Source organism: Hyla sarda, chromosome 4 (assembly GCF_029499605.1).
Source record: "Hyla sarda isolate aHylSar1 chromosome 4, aHylSar1.hap1, whole genome shotgun sequence".
NCBI classification, from domain to species: Eukaryota; Metazoa; Chordata; class Amphibia; order Anura; family Hylidae; genus Hyla; species Hyla sarda.
This window is the reverse complement of record NC_079192.1, coordinates 120,901,496-120,917,345: the sequence shown is the minus strand read 5'-3', so window position 1 is coordinate 120,917,345 and position 15,850 is coordinate 120,901,496. Positions and strand designations below refer to the sequence as shown.

At 45.3% G+C, this 15,850-nt stretch overlaps 1 protein-coding gene across 2 annotated transcripts in view; it reads right to left on the bottom strand.

The window, feature by feature from the left end:
- Nucleotides 1-15,850, bottom strand: part of POLG (DNA polymerase gamma, catalytic subunit) — a 92,929-nt gene that overhangs the window by 16,581 nt on the left and 60,498 nt on the right. For both annotated transcript variants that reach the window (XM_056571929.1, XM_056571931.1), the window contains exons 17-18: nucleotides 3,244-3,490; nucleotides 2,079-2,201 (exon numbers count right to left, since the gene is read on the bottom strand). In XM_056571929.1, coding sequence (XP_056427904.1) covers nucleotides 2,079-2,201; nucleotides 3,244-3,490 — 370 coding nt within the window. The remainder of the gene's footprint in view (nucleotides 1-2,078; nucleotides 2,202-3,243; nucleotides 3,491-15,850) is intronic.

Genomic DNA, 15,850 nt, shown 5'->3' with positions numbered 1-15,850 from the left:
TACATGTCCTATTAGGTGGTGTAGATATGTGCAAAAAAAAGTGCTTCTAAAATTTAGTTTGCACAAATAATAAATACTGCTCCACTGCAAAAAGTAAGGTACGGTGCACAGTAGACAACTTTGAAAGATATTCTACCAAAAATTGTGCAAAAATGCAATTGCGCCAAATTTGCAGGGACATTTAAAACAAAGTGATGTAAAGCCAATGATAAATGTCTATATATATATATATATATATATATATATATATATATATATATGCAACAATCATTGGAGCCTAACGAAGCGCTGGGTGTGCGCAAAGCCGTCCTCCCTCTCCCCATCATGCTATCGTGTATTTGATTTTAACATGAAGGAAATAAAGCATTGAAGATTTTACACAGCAAAACCGGTGAGTTGCCGCTCCTACATATTCTCATTTGATTGTTGCACATTCGGGATTCCGAGATACTAATCAAGGACCTGAGATCTATTTGAGCAGAGCACCTCCAATCAGCAGTTTTAATCCAGCCTCTATAATTGCATCTTACCAACCGTTTCCATGCTATACAAGTAGTTGCCGACTCCACACTGTCCTATTGTTTGTCTGATATTATATATATATATATATATATATATATATATATATATACACACAGTGATCCCTCAACTTACAATGGCCTCAACATACAATAGTTTCAACATACAATGTTTTTTTCTGGACCATCGTAACTTGAAACCTGACTCAACATACAATGCTATGGACAGTCCAGATCTGTGAGACATGTCACAACTGGAGGAACTGACCAATCAGAATAGGCAGTTTACTGGTAAATCACCTCTATTACTGAAGTGTATGCACTGACTGGCTGTCTGGTAGCGCCCCCTACAGTACAGGGAGGAATTACAAGTTCTGTACTACTCCTTACCTGTGCCAGGGTTAGCTGCTCCTTTGGACACCAAGTAAGGGCGGCTCCTTTTGGGGCACTGTGTACTGTATAGGACCCTGAAGAAGCTCCTGTTCTCTACATAAACCATTGTTTCCCAACCAGGGTGCCTCCAGCTGTTGCAAAACTACAACTCCCAGCATGCTGGGAGTTGTAGTTTTGCAACAGCTGGAGGAACCCTGGTTGGGAAACACTGACATAGACAGTGATAACAGCTCCCAGCAGATCTTTATTACTTTTATATGTAAGGATTTGCTTTATCTATATTATCTACTTCTTTATCTTTAATCTTCACCTTTTCCTGTTTTTGGATGACATTTTGGTGGCTTCAGAACCAATTACCAGGTTTCCATAGAGTTCTGGTCTCAACATACAATGGTCTCAACATACAATGGTCGTCCTGGAACCAATTAATATTTTAACTTGAAGGACCACTGTATATAGATATCTATAGAGAGAGAGTTAAGATATGTTTTTGCCTTTGTGCGGCACTACAGCTTTCTCCAAGCCATGGACAGGCCTGTCCTGAAGCTCTTATTGATTTCATTTTTTGCACAGTTTACTTTGAAGTTAATGAGAAAGTTTACTTTGAAGTTAATGAGAAAAGTTTTTCTTTTTTTCGGTGCAGTTTCCACCTCAAAAACCATGCATTTAAAGGGGTACTCCCGTGGAAAACTTTTCTTTTTGGAACACAGTGCTCTCTGCTGAATTATGAGCACAGTGCTCTCTGCTGACATCTCTGTCCATTTTAGGAACTGACCAGAGCAGCATATGTTTGCTATGGGGATTTTCTCCTACAGTTCTTAAAATGGACAGAGATGTCAGCAGAGAGCTCTGTGTTCCAAAAAGAAAATAATTTCTTCTGTAGTATTCAGCCGCTAATAAGTACTGGAAGGATTAAGATTTTTTAATAGAAGTAATGTACAAATCTGTTTAACATTCTGGCACCAGTTGATTTAAATAAGAGAAAAAAAGTTTTCCACCGGAGTACCCCTTTAATGCCTATGTGAACCATGCCCTTACTATACTGTCTTATCCTGACAAGTTATATGACATGTAATAGTGCACCTTTACTTATCATGTTTTATTTTTGTCTAGAGACAGACACACATTCATGTATATTCCAGGATAGGACCAGGATAGGCATCTTACTTTATTGATGCATGTTTTTGAATCTTTCTCACATCCCCCAAGCTCACAGAGTTTTCTTCTCCTCTCTCAACTGAGATTCCAAGCTGTTCTACCAGCCATTCTGCATCTTCAGATAAGATATACCTAGAATAGCCAAATACAATATCACAGTCAGAGCATTATACAGTAACCCCCCGACCTACGATGGCCCCGACATATGATAAAATCGACATACGATGGCCTCTCAGAGGCCATCGCATGTCGATGTCAGCATTGACATACGATGCTTTTATATGTCGGGGCCATCGCATTAACTGCTATCCGAAAGCTGCTGTGGGATAGCAGTGTAATGTGCCCCAGCAGGTTCACTTACCTATTCCCGCTGCTCCGGGTCCACTTTGCGATCCTCCGGTGTCTTGCGCATCTTCTCCAGGGTCCGGGCCTCGCTTTCCGGCGTCGTTATTACGTCAGTGCGCACGTCGCGCCGGCGCAGCAGTGTAATAACGTCACCAGAAAGCGAGGCCCGGACCCTGAAGAAGATGCGCAAGACACCGGAGGATCGCGAAGAAGACACCGGAGCAGCGGGACAGCATCGGGAGCCCCTGGGACAGCATCGGGAGCGGTGAGGACCTGGTGCGGAGCGGCGGGGACAGGTAAGTACAGCTTCCTATACTTTACATTTCACGGATCCCTCAACATACGATGGATTCCACAAACGATGGGTCGTTTGGAACGAATTACCATCGTATGTTGAGGGATCACTGTAGTTCTTCACTAAAGTTACATAAAGCCTTGTAAGATCTGAACATCATTCATGGAGGCATCATATGCAGTGCTTGACTATTTGAGGGTTTCACAGCATTATGTCCCCCAAGGTACGACACTGCCACATTTCCCCTTTACCTGCTTGGATTGACCACTTATCTGCTGTCTCTTGACATAAGCAGGAAGCAGCTTCATTGTGTGATGCTGCCACCTGCTGGCCACATTCATGATGTCTTCTAAATAGAGAGCAGCAACAGGGCAGGAAAAAAAAGGCATCTATAGTCTGCCAGTTCACCACAGCATATGACAAGGTAGACAATATATTTTATAGTAAGTGCCATAAGCACCAAATTGGACATCTTTGGACTCTTTTTTTGTTTTGTGCCCCATGGTATTTAAAGAAGTACATAATATTACCAACCTCCGGACTCCCTTTGTCACTGCGTACATCTGCTTGGCTTTTTCAGCTGCCTGTTCTTGGGTGAGACGATGATTAAACTGCATTAGCAGCCGCTCTGCAAAAGGCTGTCCTGCTCCATAGATGCGTCCGTAATTGAAGACTTTTGCGTGTTCTCTACTTATCCCTACTGTTGAAGCCGTCTTACTGTGCAAGTCTGTTCCACTGCTCTTCTTGCCCTGTAATGTCATCCACCCAAAGGCAGTGCAGCCTGAAACAAAGATGCAACTCTGTTCACCACGATGGCACTTTGCCTTTAAATCAAGAGAACTTACTTAACTACTGCAAAAGTGAATGGGAGTCGCAATACCAGACATCAACAAGAAAGGAGCAGTTTATGGAAGAAAGCAGATATGTGTCTCTAATCACATACATCTTCTTCAGGAAGTGTTCACACGTTCAGGTTTTTGCTTGCAATTATTGATTACAAAACCAGAAACAGAATAAAAAAAATAGAGTACATGTATGAAAGAAAGACTGAGATGTTTCCTATTTCCGGTTTGCATTCAATAATTATATGTCAACACAGCCTTAGGCTATGTTCACATGACCAAAAACCTGCAATTCTGCTCAAATTCCATTCTGCAAAGCTTGTTGCAGAATGTTTTCCCCTCTCATCAACCTATTTATTTGTCTAAATATTATTCATTAGCTATATAGAGCAGTTTCTCCTCTTTGTTTGTCACTTACATGCATGAAGTGAGGGAACTACATCATCCAGCCATCCACTCTATCTCTGTCCAAACCCCTCTCTAAAAGCAGCCCCCACCCTCCTGAGAGGCACAAACCATGTGGTTTCTGCCCTGCACTGATGAGTCATGCTCTCTTTAGTGCTGAGAACTGGGAGGTATGTACAGCCTTATCCAATCAGACACCGAACCTCTCTGCTGCTCAGCAAGGGGAGGGAAGGGTGGCAAAAGATATTATGCAGCCAGATTAGACAGGAGCCATGCATATCAGGCAGGATGTTTTACAGTGAACCTATCCAGGTAGTGTTGTGGCTTCGGATCTTTTTTTTTTTTATATAAATACTTCCCTGGAGTACCCCTTTAAGCCTGAGTGAAGAGTAGTTGACGAGCAGCAGCTTTGTCTTTGACTCAAGTCTTCCATAGTGTCATGTACTACCATGTTTCCCTTGCAGCGGCTTCTACACAAAATCAACAGCTTTCAGGGGGTTGGAAGCTGCCCTATGGCGATCAGCTGATTTCGGTCTCAGATTAAAGAGGGGTCTTTGTGATAAACCAGTCGTTATTAGCACATTAGGGGAGATTTATCAAAACAGGAAAAGTCGACCAGTTGCCCATAAGCAATCTGAGCAACTAGTCAACTTTTCCACAGCACAGGTATTGATGAATCCCCCCCCCCCCCCATTATGTATATATCACTGTCCCTCCAAGTTTCTGCATATCAGATGGTCTCTATAACAGCGTTTACCAACCAGTGTGTCTCCAGCTGTTGCAGAACTACAACTCCCATGCTGGGAGTTGTAGTTCTGCAACAGCTGAAGGCACACTAACTGGGAAACCCTGCTATAACAGAACTCCAGCTACAGCAGTGCCTTTGGGAAATGTAACTTTTCATCTTCCAAATGTATTAAAAATGCCCAGCGTCTACCTGAATGTGACATTAAACCACTAATTCCCATACTTTTAATCAAAGAAAATGTAGGACACTGAAGCTGTTACAGGTCTTAATGTAATTCACAAAATTACCCATCTTTTTATAAACCATCCATGTGTGTGAATGGGTTGTGATGGGGAAAAGAGGACACTTAAAGAAGACTATCCAGGACCTAATGTATAGGAGCCCAGTATGAAGGAGGAGAAATCATAATGGGGTTGATGGTGAGGACATAAAGCAGGGGAGCAGATGAAAAGCACAAGATGACATGATTGTGAGAAGCAGTGTAGTGCAATGGAGTGAGAAGGGGATAATGATAATGAAGTATAGGAAATGGGAAGAAAAGATTGCCGGGTAATGGGAAGAGCAATAAAGACAGTGATGGAGGGAAATTAATAAGAAACACGGCCAGAAGAAAACATATAGAGGGCCTTTATTCCATATCACTTATACCTTACAAGCCAATAACAATAGCAAGCCTGCCGAACAATTATGCTAATCTGTATTAGTGTCTCAATTACGGAGGTTTATAGTGCAAATCAAAGTGAATTCCGTGCAGGTTACAGTACTGCTAAATGTTGTGAGATACTGTATATACCGATACGCCACGCAAAATAAATGACAAGAAACACAGCCATAAAATAAAAAACACAAACATAGGTACTAAGACATTAATGAGAATGACATCCATGGCTCCGTCATGTGTAATACCATAATATCAAAGGGCATTGGTTTTAGTTGAAATAAGAGAAGCCAAAGGCAAAATAAAAAAACAACAGACAGTATATTTGTGGTCACCGGTATTTTATACAAACATTTATCTAAAAACCAGCTGGTACACTAGGTCTCTAAAAAGGAAGATGAATTCAATTTTTTACGTTGGAATTAAAATTAATATTTCAATGGTACCTCTGATCAGAAATAACAATTTAAATCTTAACCTTTAATAAACCAGGATAAAAGATACAATATAGAGCACTATCAATGTATAAATAATGAAACGTGCGACACAAAACAGGTGCTCTGAAGTGTTTTGTTACTGATGTATGTCAAGATAGATGTTTGCTCCATGGCTTACCATAAAATCTCTTTCTTAGAGGATCCATTGGGGAACACAGAGACAGTCGGTATATCTTGCTGCCACTAGGAGGCTGACACTAGGCATACAAATGAAAGTCGCCCCTCCTGGCAGGATATACCCCGCCTACTGACCCTGAGCTAATCAGTTTAGTCCCAAAGCAGTAGGAGAGGACCGACAGAGAAAGAAACCAGCAGGTGTCCGAGGGAACCAGACAAAAAAAGGAACCAAAAACAACCCTTCGGACAGAAAACCGAACCACAGCAACAAACACAATGGGTGGGTGCTGTGTCCCCCAATGGATCCTATGAGAAAGAGATTTTACGGTAAGCATAAAAAAACTACTTTTCTCGGTCGGCTCCATTGGGGGACACAGAGACCGTGGGACGTACCAAAGCAGTCCTCTGGGTAGGAAAAATACCCAACTCAGAATTAAGCAGAGCCACTGCCACCTGCAACACTTTGCGACACAAACCAGCATCAGCTGACGCAAAATGTGTACACCTGGTAGAATTTAGTGAAGGCGACGTTTCACGAAAAGATGCGAAGAGAGGCATCCCGGAGAGTTCCGAAAGGAGCCTCCCTCAAAGTTCTAAGCACCAGGTTGAGATCCCAAGGAGGAGTGGTAGACCTAAAAGGCGGCGCCACATGGGCCACGCCCTGCAGGAAGGCTCGAATGCGAGAATTTGAAGCCAACGGCTGCTGAAACAGAAAGAGCAGACACTTGACCTTTAAGAGAGCTGAGTGCCAAGCTCTGATCCAGATCGGGTTGCAAAAAAGCAAGAAGGCACGGAAAGGAAAAAACGACCAGGGAGACAGACTGAGCCTCACACCACCGGAAATAAGCCCGCCAAGTGCGGTGGTAAATCCTAGCGGAGGAAGGCTTCCAAGTCCAAAGCATGGTGCGAGTCACCCCAGAAGTAAACCCCCCTGAGCTCTCAAAACCGTGGTTTCAACTGCCACGCCGTCAAATGCAGAGACAGTAAACTGAGGTGGCAGAGAAGACCCTGGGAGAGCAGTTCGGGGCAAACTGGAAGACACAGTTGTACGTCGCCAACCAGCCGAATTATGTCGGCGTACCACGCGCGCCTGGATCAGTCTGGAGCCACCAGACTGGCAGGAACACCCTCCGCCTTGAGTTTCCTCAGAACTCTGGGCAGGAGAGGAGGAAAGAGGTAAGGGAGAGGGGAGGACGACCACAGGAAGACAAGTGCGTCCACCACCAGAGCCAGAGGGCAAAGCAAGGAACTTGTCTGTTGTGGCGAGATGCAAAGAGATCCAAGTCCGGGGTCCCCCAAAGATCGTAGATCTGCGCAAACGCCTCCTGATGGAGAGACAACTCCCCCGGATCCGCAGAGGAGCGGCTGAGAAAGTCCGCTTCCCAATTCTCCACACCTGGAATGGTGGGAATTCGAGTCTTGGCCCAGAGCAGAATCTTGGAGACCTCCTCCATCGCCGAGCGACTGTGCGTGCTGCCCTGGCGATTGATATATGCCACAGCCGTGGAGTTGTCCGATTGGACACGAACCGGACGACCCCATAGGAGGATCTCCCAGTGGAGGAGGAAAGAAAGATGGCATGGAGCTCCAAAAGATTGATGGGAAGGTGAGCCTCCTGAGGGGACCAGCGACCCTGGACCATTAGGTCCTGAAACACACCCCCAACCCTGGATACTCACATCAGTCGTGACGACCTGCCAGTGGAGGGGAAGAAACGACCGCCCCTGGAGAAGGAGGGGAAAGTGGAGCCACCACAGAAGGGACCGACGAACGGGGAGGGGGGGCAGAAGAATCCGGTGATCCAGAGTAGATAGCGACTTGTCCCACTGGGCCAAGATGGCGGCTGGAGGGGACGATAGCAGAAATGGGCAAAAGAGACCGCCTCCACGGCCGCCACTATCGGACACCATCCTGCAGGGAGCGCCGCTTGTTTAATGGAAGACGAACACAGGCAGCTGCAGTGTCGAAAAGGAGACCCAGAAAGACAAGAGACTGGGAGAGACAGGTTGGACTCTTCCTGGTTGATCACCCAACCGAAGGCGGACAGAGTCTGTACCATGAGATGAAGGCTCTCCATCTTTTGGGACCAGGACGGCGCTTTGATCAAAAGATCATCCAGGTAAGGGAGGACCAAGATCCCCCTGGCCCAAAGGATGGCAATCACCGCCACCATGACTTTGGTGAAAATCCTGGGAGCTGTAGCTAGGCCAAAAGGAAGGGCCACGAACTGAAAGTGACCCGCAGGGACAGCGAAGCGGAGGAAACACTGATGGGCGGGGAAAATGGGGATGTGCTGGATATCCACTGAAGAAAGGAACTCCCCCCTGATCCATGGATGCCACCATGGAGTGGAGGGACTCCATGTGAAAATTACATAGCCGCAAATGGTGGTTGAATAGCTTGAGGTCCAAAATGGGGCAGGCAGAGCCCTCTTTCTTGCAGAGATGCGAGTAGAACCCCGAAAAATGCTCCCCTGGAGGAACTGGCACAATCACTCCCTGAGCGAGAAGGGTACTTTAAGCGACCTGAAAGGCAGCTGCCAAAGAAGGGGAATGAGGAGGGCGGGATCGGAAGGGAGGCAAACTCTATCCGGTAAGCATCGGATATGATGTCCCGGACCTTCAGCCACATGGAGCGACAAATCGCAACCAAAATTTCCCAAGGCAAAGGCCGTGCATCGAGCTCACTCCAAGGCCACTGAACAGAGAAAGTCTCTGGCCTGAGAAAGATGTCAAGCGAGATCAGCCAAGCCCTCCTGAGGTGCGCCTGACAGGATGCCCAGCTGTAGCTGAGAAGCCCAAACCGAAACTGCCTTGGCCAATGCAAAGGTGGGTAGCAAGGACAAACCTGCTGCTTCAAAGGCAAGTTTTGCCAAGTTCTCGATCTTCTTGTCCGCAGGATCCTTAAGGGATACTGCCTCTGCCAGAGGCAGGGTAGTGGATTTGGAAAGATCAGAAACTGGAAGATCAACTGCAGGTGGCGCCGTCCACTTGGAAATCAGATCCGGAGGAAAGGGAAACGGAGCTTGAATCTTCTTGGTTCCCTGGAATCGTTTGTCCGGATTCTTCCAAGCCGCGTACAACAAGGCGTCAAATTAGGCATGAGAACTGAAAGCCTTGGGGGAAAGCAGAGAGCAGCAAAAAGAAACTTCCGGATCAGGATCCGAAGTTCTTGAGTCCCCCAGATGAAACGTGTCCCTGATGGCTGACAACCAGCTGTCCATCATATCAGACATGGCAGAGTGGTCCTCATGATCCGAGGTGGATTCCGTCCTGTCATCCCCTACTTCCCCTGGAGAGTGGGAGCGTGCGGTGGTAGCCTTAGACTGAGGTGTGTTAGACCTAGAACAAGGAGTCGGGGACCTGGGATGATCACCAGGGGAGTGGCCCCTAGAGTGGGGGCGCTGCCGGCGAGCTGGGGAAGAGGAGCGAGATCTACAGCAAGAGCCTCTGGAGAAGAGCCTGACAAAATCACTTTAGGGTGCTTGTGAGAGCGCAGGAAGTGGGGGTCAGGAGAGACTGAGCGGGACTGCCTGGGGGTCGTGCGCAGGGAAGAGCGCTCCAAAGCAAAGGCCACTGATCTGGAGACCCTAGCCAGGTCAGAGATAGACTGAGAAAGGGAAGAAACACAATCTGGGGGAGGGGCGGACACCGTGCGTTCCAGGGGAACATCCTGAGGGACAGACACAGAAGGGATGGAGCGCGTGGTGGAACAGGTAGATTCAGTTGAACCACTGGGCATTTTGGCCTTGCAGCCCACGCAAGAGTAGTAGGTGACTAAGGCTGTGGCCACCAGTCTGGGGGCAGGTTCGGGTCTGGGGTCGGACATAAGTGCTAGTAAAGAAGCAGTCAGCAACTAAATTAGAGCAATCTCACCCAGGTCCTGTGTCCCGCAGCTGGAGCTACGAAGCAGGCTGTAGCTGTCCTGTGTGAAGAGGCAGGCAGCGGCTGAGGTGAAATGGCCTGCAGAGGAAGGAGGGAGGGAGGAGAGAAGCAGGCTGCACCAACCGGGGGGGTGGACTCCACACTCAGATGGACCCCATTGGGGGGAGGAGAGGGAGGAGAACAGAAGCTGACCCCCAGAAGCGCGCGCATCGAGCTGATAGGAGAATCAGTGACCCCTGGTGCGCACGCCGATAGACTATAGGCCGGAAGCAGGAGGAGCGGACCCGAATGCGAAGAGTGGGCAGAGTTAAGTACCGGACCTGGCCGCAGCCTCAATTAATTTCTTGCCCGCCGCGCGACTTACCTGAGAAGTGGACGAAAACGAAAGCAAACTGAGGAGCCGGCCGCGCGAACGCAGCCCAGCTGACAAGCGCTGCGCTTGGTGCGCTGGAGCAGATTGAAAGTGAGTAAGCAGTGTCTGGGATGGATGGCGAAGGGGGAGGGGAAAGAAGACCTGCCCCATGGTCCCCGTAGTCCCGACACCGCAATATAGAGACCGGAGCCCGTATCCCTGCCCCACATAATAATAATGATTTGTAAAAAATTTATGAAAAATCCCCCTGGGGCCCCAGATATAAGGGGCCCCCTAAAGCAAAGAAGGAAGAAGAAGGGGGAGGGGGGGAACATACTCACCCAGTGACCAACCATATTTACCGAAGATGTCTTCAGCGAGCTATTTGTCATCACCATCATGTCAGGCTGAGACAGCAGGAGGAGCAGGGAAGGTAGGGGGACCTGGACCCAAGGTGCAACCACAGGCGCTGGCTGTTGCAGGAAGGGGTTAATGGTGTTTACTCTATGCCCCGTGCCCCTTAGCCGCATATGGGGGAACAGGTAGAGCCATGCTCCTGAGCCCCCACCTATATAACAAGAAATAAAAAAGGAGAAAAGAACCTACAACAGGCACTAGCTATAAAGTAAAAAAGAAGACCAGGTCTGGGGAGCTCCGAAAATAATAATATAGAAGGACATGTCTAAGGTCATTCTGTAAAGCCAAACGAGGCTGGGATATTTAGGAATGAAGCCGAGGCTTGGATGTGTTGTATTCCGTATTATGTTTTGAATTGCCCGCTGTTTCATTCATGAAAAACGAGCGACCAATTAAGATGCTTGTTCTCAAATGGCGTCATCAGTGGCACTGTGTGAGTCTACTTGAACTTAGTCTAGTCACGTGGTCGGAGGCCAGCCAATTGTTGTTTCACCCGGGATGTGTGTGAAACATGAATACTGGCCAATCGCCATCTGTATAGACCCGTCTAGTCGGGCTGGGCGGTATACCAGTTCATACCGAATACCTACATTTTTGTGCTGCACAATAAGAGTTTTTCGCATACTGAAATACCGGTTGGGCCCCTCCCCCTTGGGAATGAATGAATTATCAGCCCAGCGCTGCGCTGTCCCCACATCGGGGAACTAATCATATGTGACCCGCCAGCGCTGTTCTGCTCCCCCCAATAAATTATTAGCCCAGCGGGGTACTACTCACCTATGTCATGCGCAAGCACTGCCCTCCTCCTCTTTGTTCCACTGGCATTGGAACTCTATACTGTACCCCAGTGGTCGGTGGCAGGTCACTGGGATATGCTCTATAGGCAGTACTTTGAACTGGGAAAAATCACATTTGTGCTGAATGGAGGCCTGCCGGGATACGCTATGCAGGGGATAGCCTGTTTTTACATTAAAACAATGTTTATTGAGCCGGGAGCTCGGGGTTTGGGTCCCACATATTGGATGCCACAGGTACATTCTAGCAGGTAAATGACATACGATGATTTGCATAACATCATGGTTTTGATTTTGTATGTCTCTCTGGTGATTTTGGATCCAAACTCTTTATACTGATTTCGCATATTCAGGCAGCACTTGCAGTTCGTGAAGCAGCATCTGTATGCACCTTTTATTCCTTCACTCAACGATATGGACTTTTTGGAGCTTTTAGCTTACCTGGAGCCAGAATACTCTTTAGAGATTTATTTCTCCTACATGTAACCTGTGGATGTGGAGGTAATGTGTCTTTTAGAAAAGGGTCCATCATCAGAGTACTCCAGTGTGACTGTAAAGTTTTCTTTATTGCTTCATGATCTGTGGAGTAGGTGGTTAGAACGTTGTATGTATAGGTTTGTTCTTTTGTGTCTTTTTCTCCAGAGGTCCTAGTTGTTGGTTGTAGACATGTTTTCTGGTCTAAAAGGCTTGCTTTTAATTTGCTGTTGAGAATGATGAATTTTGGATACACCTTTGATCTGAATCTTTCCTCTAATATTCTGCTCTGGCTCTGGAAGTCTTCTCTTGACGTGCAGTTACGCCGAATACGTTTGTATTGTCCGTATGGGATGTTTTTAGTCCATTTTTCTGAATGGCAGCTTCTATAATCCAAATAGCTGTTCCCATCGACCGTTTTAAAGAAGGTTTTGGTTTTTATCTTTTTGTATTCGTCGCATGACACAACTACATCTAGGAATTTGGCGTGATTCGCATACTGGGTGTGAGTGAACTGTACATTCCAAGTATTGGCAGAGGACGAAACAATTGTGATAAAATCGTCGGACAAAGGAGGAGGAATAGTGGTTCTGGATCGCGACCGATATATTGCGAAATCCAATTGCCTCCTATCAGATAAATCTTTTGATATAATCCTGGATAAAAATCCGGCATCCATCTACGCTGAAGAGTTATTACATCTTTTGGTTAAAGGCCTTGAAGATGGAGCCTTGAACAAACAAGAGTATACCTATCACTTACGAAAGATTCACAAGCATCCTACCGAACCCCAATTATCTCAGGCATTAACTCCCTCCCATCCAATCTGTCTCAATATATAGATCACAATCTTCAAAAATATGTTAAGAAATTACAGTCATACACTCGAGATACCAGCGATTTCATTTCATCCATAATTGATCTGGAATGGAAGGATCACTACTTTTAACAATGGATATCACATCCCTGTACATCATTATACAACACGACCTGGACATTTCAGCAGTCTCCAAATACTTTCAATATGACAATCAGCTACCTGAACCCCAACAGTATTTTCTCCTGGAAGCAATAAAATTCACACTGGAACATAATTTCTTCAAATTCAATGGACACATATCGACAGCACGGGACTGCGATGGGTACACGATTCGCACCCAGTTTCGCTGACCTCTTCATGGGTGCATTTGAAGAGCAACTCATATACCAAAATTCTTTATTTCATCATTGCATCGCATATCGGAGATATATTGACGATATACTCATCGTTTGGGATAGCAATACCCCCTACCTGAAAAACTTCATATCTTCTCTCAATAGCAATACTATGTGAATGTACAGTTCACTCACACCCAGTATGCGAATCACGCCGAATTCCTAGATGTAGTTGTGTCATACGACGAATACAAAAAGATAAAAACCTTCTTTAAAACGGTTGATGGGAATAGCTTTTTGGATTATACAAGCTGCCATTCAGAATAATGGACTAAAAACATCCCATACGGACAATACAAACGTATTCGCCGTAACTGCACGTCAAGAGAAGACTTCCAGAGCCAGGGCAGAATATCAGTTGAAAGATTCAGATCAAAGGGGTATCCTAAATAGTAACATAGTAAAATAGTTCATAAGATTGAAAAAAGACCAGAGTCCATCAAGTTCAACCTATAACCCTAATGAGTCCCTACTGAGTTGATCCAGAGGAAGGCAAAAAACCCTCATACTCGAGGTAAACATTCCTTCCCGACTCCAAATATGGCCTCAGAATAAATCCCTGGATTAACGTTCTGTCCCTATAAATCTAGTATACATAACCTGTAATGGTATTATTCTCCAAAAATGCATCCAGCCCCTTTTTGAACTCTTTTACAGAGTTCACCATGACCACCTCCTCAGGCAGAGAATTCCACAGTCTCACTGCTGTTACAGTAAAGAACCCCCGTCTGTGCTGGTGTAGAAACCATCATTCCTCTAGACATAGAGGATGCCCCCTTGTTATAGATACAGTCCTGGGTATAAATAGATCATGGGAGAGATCTCTGTACTGTCCCCTGATATATTTATACATAGTTATTAGGTCATCCCTAAGCCTTCTTTTTTCTAAACTAAATAACCCCAATTCTGATAATCTTTCTGGGTACTGTAGTCCTCCCATTCCCCGTATTACTCTGGTTGCCCGTCTTTGAACCCTCTCCAGCTCCCCTATATCTTTCATGTACACTGGTGCCCAGTACTGTACACAGTATTCTATGTGTGGTCTGACTAGTGATTTGTACAGCAGTAGAATAATTTCCTTGTCGTGGGCATCTATGCCCCTATTGATGCACCCCATGATTTTACTTGCCTTGGCAGCAGCTGCCCGACACTGGTCCCTACAGCTAAATTTACTATTAACTAAGACTCCCAAGTCCTTTTCCACATCAGTCGTCCCAAGTGTTCTCCCATTTAATACATAATCCCAGCCCGGATATATAGCATCCCTTAGAAAACCCTCAAACAATTCACATACAATGGAGGATAAACTAACAGGTCTATAATTCCCGGGATCACTTTTTGACCCCTTTTTAAATATTGGCACCACATTTGCCATGCCCCAGTCCTGGGGAACAGTCCCTGTCCCTATAGAGTTCCTGAATATAAAAAATAGGGGTCTGTCTATATCATTACTTAATTCCTTTAGAACACGGGTGTGAATGCCATCTGGACCTGTTGATTTGTCTATGAGATTTTTTGTAGGCGGCACTGTACTTCTTCCTGGGTTAGACAGGTGACCTGTACAGGGACGTTTGCCTTATCTCGCTGTATATTACCTGGCATTTCATTTTCCTCAGTGAATACAGTGGAGAAGAATTTGTTTAATATATTTGCTTTTTCCTGATCCCTGTTTAAAATTCCTTCCTTATCATTTATATAGTTAAAGAACATTTTGGGGTTAATTTTACTCTCTTTGGCAATGAGTCTTTCTGTCTCTATTTTTGCGGATTTTATCAGTTTTTTTTTACATTTTTCTCTATAGCTTTTTAATGCTTCTTCACTGCCGTCCTGTTTTAGTAGTTTAAATGCTTTATTTTTGTAATTTATTGCCCCCTTAACGTTCTTATTAATCCATATTGGTTTTCTTTTATTTCTGACCCTTTTATTCCCATTAGGTATATACATCTAACAGTGAGAATTTAAGATATTTTTAAGTCTCCCATTTAGTGTCAGTATTCTGGTTTTTGAGAACATTATCACATTTTATATTGTTAAGGGCTTCTCTGAGTTGATCGAACTTTGCCTTCCTGAAGTTCATTGTTTTTGTGGCCCCTTGAGAGATTCCCTTATTGAAGAACAAGTTATAATGTATTATATTATGATCATTATTTCCTAGGTGTCCTTCTACTTGCACATTAGTTACTCTGTCAGGTCTGTTGGTTAATATTAAGTCCAGTAGAGCGCCCCCTCTGGTTGGGCCCTGCACCATTTGGGACAGATAATTGTCTTTAGCTATAGTCAGAAACCTGTTTCCTTTATGAGATTCACAGGTCTCAGTCTCCCAGTTTATATCAGGATAGCTAAAGTCCCCCATTATTATCACCTCATTCTGATTTGCTGCCTTGTTTATTTGCCTCAGTAATTGATCTTCTGCCTCTTCCATTATGTTTGGTGGATTATAGCAAACCCCTATCAAATTTTTTACATTTTTATCTCCATATATTTCTGCCCATAATGACTCCACATTATCGTTTCCCTCCCATATATCCTCCCACAGTGCGGCCTTCAGACTGGACTTTACTTAAAGACAAACTCCTCCCCCTTTCCGTTTTGTCCGATCCTTCCTGAATAGACTATAATGCTGTATGTTGACTGCCCAGTCATAGCGATCGTCCAACCAAGTCTCTGTTATACCCACTATGTCATAATTCTCCACAGACATTTTGAACTCCAGTTCCTCAGAATCCATCATTCGCAAC